The 7103-nt window shown below is 46.1% G+C and overlaps 1 protein-coding gene across 3 annotated transcripts in view; it reads left to right on the top strand.

Annotated features, from left to right (window-relative positions):
- Positions 1-7103, top strand: part of FAM217A (family with sequence similarity 217 member A) — a 27470-nt gene that overhangs the window by 13065 nt on the left and 7302 nt on the right. Inside the window, exons 3-6 of one of the 3 annotated variants that reach the window (XM_006158753.2) lie at positions 62-184; positions 1922-2018; positions 4685-4766; positions 4892-4905. In XM_006158753.2, the coding sequence (XP_006158815.1) occupies positions 62-184; positions 1922-2018; positions 4685-4766; positions 4892-4905 (316 nt within the window). The remainder of the gene's footprint in view (positions 1-61; positions 185-1921; positions 2019-4684; positions 4767-4891; positions 4906-7103) is intronic. The other 2 variants (XM_006158756.2, XM_006158755.2) reach the window with 2 other exon arrangements.

Here is a 7103-nt window from a genome sequence, read left to right as displayed (position 1 = left end):
CGGCGGGGGGGGGGGCGCCCGCGGCCACTCGCTGCCCGCTGCCCTCCCTGTCCTCCCGCAGGCAGGCAGAGCCCGGCGGGGCGCCCGGCCTGCAGGCCCCGCACGCGGACGGGCCCGGGCCTCGAGGAGGCAGCGCCCTGGGAGAGGACAGCCGGGAGGACGCCTGGGCCTGCGGTGCTGTGCGGTAAGAGCCTCCCACCTGCTGTCCCGGGCCTGAGCTTCCCACCCAGGTGGGCCGCGGCCCCAGGAGTCAGAAAAGAAGCCACCCTCGCTGGGCTTGGCTTCCCCTGCCCCTCCTACCTTCTCCCTTCTTGCCCTTAAAGCTCCTTTCCCTGAATTCGTCTTATCTCCAAACCCCTCCAAGTGTGGTGACCTCCAGGGTCACACCTGGTGGCCCCAGGCAGGGCCACCTTTGGCAGTTTCCTTCTTCCTGTGTATTTTTTTAAAAAAAGAATTATTTTATTAACTTTATTTTAATTTGACCAGAGAGGGACAGCAAGAAAGAAAGGAGGAGAAAAAGCAAGCTGCCAGGCCTGGGACTTGAACCGCTGTTAGCCATGTGGAACTCCAGCGCCTTTAACCACCACGCCAACTGCTAGACGCCTTCCCACATCTTTCAACCCCAGTGTCTGACGTGCATGTAGCTGGTGTATTAATACCTACCGGCACAAGACCCAGCTGGTCCACATCTCCTGTATCTTCAGGAGACCCCTTCCCTTCTAGTTTAAGGGTTGTAAGGATTAGCAGATATGGCTGGCACTGTGGTGGCTCTAATCTGTGGCTCTTCCCCCACCGCCTACCTCCCTTACTCCAGCTGGCTGCCCTCCTTGTCATCCTGCAGTTCCCGAAGACTGTACCTTAAATGGGAGTGGGTGTTTTAGACACACAATAGTTTTTTGTTTTTTCTTTTTTTTTTGGAGAGGTTTTTGCTATAGGGCACGTGCATTCGCCAGAAAGAGAGACAGAGAGACAGAAAGCGAGAAATCAACCCCCCACGAGGATGGCTACGCTGCAATCCCTTCTCCTCCGTTCTCCTCCTGGGATTTTGGGCACACGCGCACGTGCGCCTGGCGTGAGTTTAAGCCACTGGGTCCGGGACTCGAACCGTGGTCGACTCCATGAGAGTCCAGCTACGTAGCCATTACGCTACCTGCTGGTCCTGACACACAATAGTTGGATATGGAAAATACTGTGTGGTCCTGTGAGCTGTTGCGTGTCCCTGAAACACGCATGGGGTGCTCACTCTGCCAACATACAAGGTTACCCCTGTGTTCAAACAGAGCACTTGTTTAGAACGAGGACAAGCAGCCTTCGTGACTCTGTTTTGGACGTTCCAAATAATTCACCGTTTCTTTTTTTGTTTTTTGGTTTTTGTTTTTTTTTTCCGATTTGCATTTCTCCTTATCAAATACCTGCTTTCCTCCCTCTGACCTCATCTTCCTGCGTTTGTCTCTGGCCTTTCTTGGTCTGTGCCCCTCCTGTCTGACTGATTTCATATTTGTACCGCACCCTGCCTCACCGTACCTCGCTTCTCCTTTCTGAACGATTTCTTCACCTCCATGAGATGGGTTGCCCCAGCTCCTGCGTTCTTTGATACCAGGGTTGAACCTTGCCCATAAACGTGCCTGTCCCACAACGTGTATAGGATTTTTTTTTTTTTTTGGAGAGGTTTTTGCTATAGGGCGCATGTGCTCGCCAGACAGACAGAGAGAGACAGAGAGACAGAAAGTGAGAAATCACCCCCCAGGGGGGATGGCCAGGCTGCAATCCCTTCTCCATTCTCCTCTCGGAATCTTGGGCATGCACGCACATGCACCCGGCGTAAGTTTAAGCCACCGGGTCCAGGACTCGAACCATGGTCGACTACGTGGGAGTCCAGGGACATAGCCATTACGCTAACTGCTGGTCCCCACATGTATAGGATTTTAAGGAAGCAGAGGAGCAGCTACCACAAAATGGGGAGAAGAACTGGGGAGAAGGATGACACCGGCCCACGTGTGTCGAACGTCCCTCACGAGGTACGGCAGATGGTCTCAACGTGGATGTGCGGGCAACAGACCCATCACTAAGACAGGACTCCTATTGGGGTGTCCCTGGTGACCTACCCTTGCCACTTTGGGTCTGTGAGCAGTGTGTGCTGTATTTTCCCCTTGATTCCTTTGGAATATCGAATGGAATTTTTTTTTTTTCAGTCTCTAAATAGTCACTGTTTATTTGCTGACCAGATTACAAAAATAATCATGGCGGATACCTTAGTTCATCCTTCTAATAAGTCTGTTGATCTGGTTTTCCCTGTTGCCAGCATCTCCACCTTCTACAACATGGGTGGTCTTTTTCTCCATTCCACCTCGTGGAGACAATCGTTTGAAGGGCCACTGGAAGTTATTTGCTTCTTTGAAGCGTTTTCCAACAGTATAGATTTCATGAATCAGATCCTCCATGCTGAGGATGCCAAATTTACCAAGAGATCGCGCAATCAAAGAGTTATCTGTCACAGCAGTCCACTTCTTATTGATTCTTGCCATAACCACGTTTGTAGATCAGTTCATTTACTGACTTCAGGTTTGGGTACCAGAAAATTTTTCTATAGGGCACGTGCGCTCTCCAGAAAGACAGAGAGAGACAGAGAGACAGAAAGTGAGAAATCACCCCCCAGGGGGGATGGCCACGCCACAATCCCTTCTCCTCCATTCTCCTCTCGGGATCTTGGGCATGCATGCCCACACGTCCAGCATGAGTTTAAGCCACCGGGTCCAGGACTCGAACCATGGTCGACTACATGGGAGTCCAGCGACATAGCCATTACGCTAACTGCTGGTCCCAATTTTTCTTTCTTTTAACAAAGGGAAAGTTAGCCAGCTTTTCTCCATCTCTCAAGACATTTCTATCTAACTGGATTTTGTTCAGGATGCACCCTTGTTATCAACCAGACAGTGCTCCCTTATATATATTTTTTTTTAAAAAGAATTATTTCTTGAATTTATGACTGTTATTATTTTAACTTGCTGTAGTCATCAGAGGAGATGGGGGTAGTGAGAAAGCAAGCTGCAAGGTCTGGAACTGGACCCATGGTTGGCCATGGGGGATAGCAATCCAGTGTCTGAACCACCATGCCACCTGCTGGCCCCACTGTGCTCACTTTTTACATTTTCTCACTTATCTGTTCTGAAAATATCAGTGAAGCAGGCGGGATATAGAAAAGGACAATCAAGTCCCGTCCTTTAGAAATTTGCAAACCAGCTTTTGTCGTGTTTATAGTGGAACAGCCTTCTCTACCAGTTGACAGTGGCGGTTTTCATTAACTTCTCTTTACCATTTGATGTAAGATGTTTATCTCACATGTACATTTCTGCCTTAGTTGAGCAGGCTACATAGCTGAAAGGAGCTTGCAAGTCCATCAGGAGGCTTATAAAATATAAATAACTGGGCCTTAGTCTCATCCTACTGAATCGGAGTCTGAGGTATTTTTTTCTCCTACTTTTTTTTTTTTCCCAGTTGCCAAAGGCATGTGTGCGAGAGAGAGAGAGAGAGAGAGAACACACACACCAGCTCTTCAGTGGGGCATGATCACACCACAGTCCTTTTTCCTCCATTTCTCCTTCCTGTCAAAACTTTGGTGGGGAACCAGCAGTTAGCATAATGGCTATGTCGCTGGACTCCTGCGTAGTCGACCGTGGTTCGTGTCCCGGACCTGGTGGCTTAAACTCACGCTGGGCGCGTGTGCGTGTGTGCCCAAGATCCCGAGAGGAGAATGGAGGAGAAGGGATTGCGGCGTGACCATCCCCCCTGGGGGTGATTTCTCGCTTTCTGTCTCTATGTCTCTTTCTGTCTGTCTGGTGAGCGCATGCGCCCTATAGCGAAAACCTCTCCAAAACAAAAAACAAAAAACTTTGGGCACACACGCTCACGTACTTGAAATGTTTTTCAAGCTGCTGGGCCTGGAAATTCAGGCTGTAGCTAGCCATATGGGATCTGGCTCTCTCAACCATTGAGCTAGGGGGACAGCCCTGTCAGATGTTTTGATCTTGGGCATGGACCCATAGGCCAGACATATTTTTAAGCTGACAAGGCTAGAACCTGAGCCCTGGTTGGCCATGTGGGGTCTGACTTTTTTTGTGTAGTGTTTAGCCACTGCATTATGGGGTCATCACAGAGAATTAATTTTATGCATTTTATTTTTATAAAACCTCCAAAGAAAGACAATCTGCAGTCTCCCTTACAAAGTTCAACTGTCTTCCCTATTAGGTGAATAAATTCTCATGCAGTGGGGTCAGCAGATGGCGTAGTGGTTACGAATCTGGACTCCCACACGTGCCCGGCGTGAATTTTAAGCCACCGGGTCCGGGACACGAACTGCGTTCGACTACAATGGGAGTCCAGCGACATAGCCATTACACTAACCGCTGGTCCCTACATGCCATTATTTTTAACAGAAGATGAGGATGAAACCATAAATGATGGTAGAAGCCTGTTTCCTGAAGCATAGTTGTTAGCGAGTTGATAATGGTTTGATAACAGAAAACTGGGTGCTCCTCAGAGACAGGGGTATTATCCTTGTAAGAGGAGGGGGGCCATGAAGCTTTCTTTGTGCCTTTTGTATGTTAGCCCAAAGCGCATGTAAAATTACTTGAGCTTTTTAAATCTTCTTGATGTTTAGTGTATCCTAAAACAAATGTTGTTTTAGAATTTATCGCACTGGAATTTGGATTCAGAAGTGCCTGTTCCTGAGAATAAAAGCCTCCCACCTGGAAGGGATAGTGCAGCAGGTGATAAAAATCCCAGATGTGTACGTCTATGCTGAAATGACTCATGTTAAAGGGGGTTTGTTTCAGATAGAACCAGTGTCGTGTAACTATTAATGGTCACTCTTCTTCCATACACATTCTTCCAGGCAAAATGAACAAGGTAAGGATAAATATTTGGTTTTAAATCATTCATAATACATAGTGTTTTAAAATGATATGTATGTTCTTTAAAAGATTTTCCTTCCTCAAAGTTAAACTTTAAATGTCATTGCTATAGAGTTCTTCAAACAGGTCAAAGCCTTTACTGTTTTCCAGGGCTGCAAGTTGGTCATTAAATGAGTACTTTGCTAATTACATTTTTTTCATTATAATAATACTGTAAGTGGAAATTGACCCTGTAGTGAATAGAGTGTTTTCTAGTCATTGCCAAAAGGAAGTAATCTTGGTCTTTAAGTCATCTTGAAGCAACTGAACTGGTCAATATCTTGTTTTGAAGAAGTGGAAAACTAATCTTTTCATTTACCTTTTTGATCAAAATGTAAGACACTTAACTATTAAAAAAAAAGAGACAATCTTAATGATATTCCAAGCTTGTTAGCAACACTTAGTTGGTATTTATAATAGAATACATTTAATTCTGCTGAAATCACACATTTTTTTAGTTGAATAAAGTTATTGGCCTTTAGGGGGACCAGCAGTTGGTGTAATGGCTATGTTGCTGGACTCTAATGTAGTCAACTGCGGTTCGAGTCCTAGACCTGGTGGCTTAAACTCACGCCAGGCACATGTGCGTGAGTGCCCAAGACCCTGAGAGGAGAATGGAGAAGGGATTGCGGCATGGCCATCCCCCCTGGGGGGTGATTTCCCGCTTTCTGTCTCTCTCTGTCTGTCTGGCAAGCGCACGCGCCCTATAGGAAAAAATAAAAAGTTATTGGCTTTTATATTCCTTGATTAGAATAAGAATTATATGAGGGGATTTCAAAAAGCTTATGGAATAATGTAATTAAAATATAAAAAATGTAAACTTTATTTCTCAATATAAGCTCCAAGATCAAGACGCTTTTGTAAGTGATGACACCGGCCACTTAGTCTATCCCTGGAGAACTAACGGCCCTGCGAATTTAACGGTATCAATGCAGTCTTTATTTTTTTTTCCTTAGGACTTTTTCTTTTGTTTGCCATCAGGCATATACATACGCTCACCAGTGAGAGACAGAGAGGGAAAGTGAGGAATCACTCCCAAAGGGGGTGATGTTCATAGCACAGTCCCTTCTTTTCCATTCTCCTTTGGGATTTTGGGCACACACGTGTGTCTGGCGTGATTTTCAAGCTGCTGGGTCCAGGACGCAAACCGTGGTTGGCCAAGTGGAAGTCCAGCACCTTAACCACTATGCCACCTGCTGGCCCTCAAAGTAGTCTTTTTAACATTATTAACTTGGGGGGGGGAAGTGGGTGCCCATTAAAAGAAACAAACATCAGAAGAAGCCAAGTCAGGACTGTGATGTGAGTGCCCAATGCTGGCCCATGGAGACTCTTGCTAAACTGCCCTTGTTTGATGAGGAATGAAGAGCATTGTCATGGAGAAGGACTCTCTGATGGGTTTTCTTGGCCATTTTTCTGATAATGTTTTTGCCAACTTTCTCCACTCTCATCATAAGCAGATGTTCTCCTTCAGCCTTTCAGAAAAGTCAACAAGCAAAATGCCTTGAGCATTCCAAAAACCTGTTGCCATGACCCTAGCTCCTGACAGATCTGCTTTTGCTTTGGCTGGGTCATTTCCAACTCTCTTGGCCACTATTACTTCGTGTTTTGTCTTCAGTATTGTCCTGTTACACCTACGGGTCGTCTCCTGGTACAGCTCTTCAAATACTTTGGAATCTTCATCCCACTTGTTTACAATTTCTATTGAAAGCGCTGATCTTGTCTGCCGCTGATCTGGCTCCAACAATTTTGGCATCCAGTGAGCAGAAGGTTTGCTCCACGTGAATTTGTGTAAGAAAAATGGTGTAAGCTCAACCATTTGAAACGTCCATGGTGTTGGCTGTTGTTTATTGTCAGTCCTCTTCAGTTAGGACACAAACAAGACTAAATTTTTTTTTTCTGGCGAATTGATATGATCAGCTGCTACAGGCATCATGTTTAATATAGTCTCATCCCTTCTTAAAATGAATTACTTGGAAACTGCTGATTTCTTTGGGGGCATTGTCCCCATAAGCTATTTATTTATTTATTTATTTATTTATTTATTTATTTATTGCCCTAGGGTGCATGCGCTCACCAGACAGAGAGAGACAGAGAGATAGAAAGCGAGAAATCACCCCCCAGGGGGGATGGCCACGCCGCAATCCCTTCTCCTCC

Source organism: Tupaia chinensis, unplaced genomic scaffold (assembly GCF_000334495.1).
Source record: "Tupaia chinensis unplaced genomic scaffold, TupChi_1.0 Scaffold000607_1, whole genome shotgun sequence".
In the NCBI taxonomy this organism is placed as follows: domain Eukaryota; kingdom Metazoa; phylum Chordata; class Mammalia; order Scandentia; family Tupaiidae; genus Tupaia; species Tupaia belangeri.
This window is presented reverse-complemented; position numbering and strand designations above follow the sequence as displayed.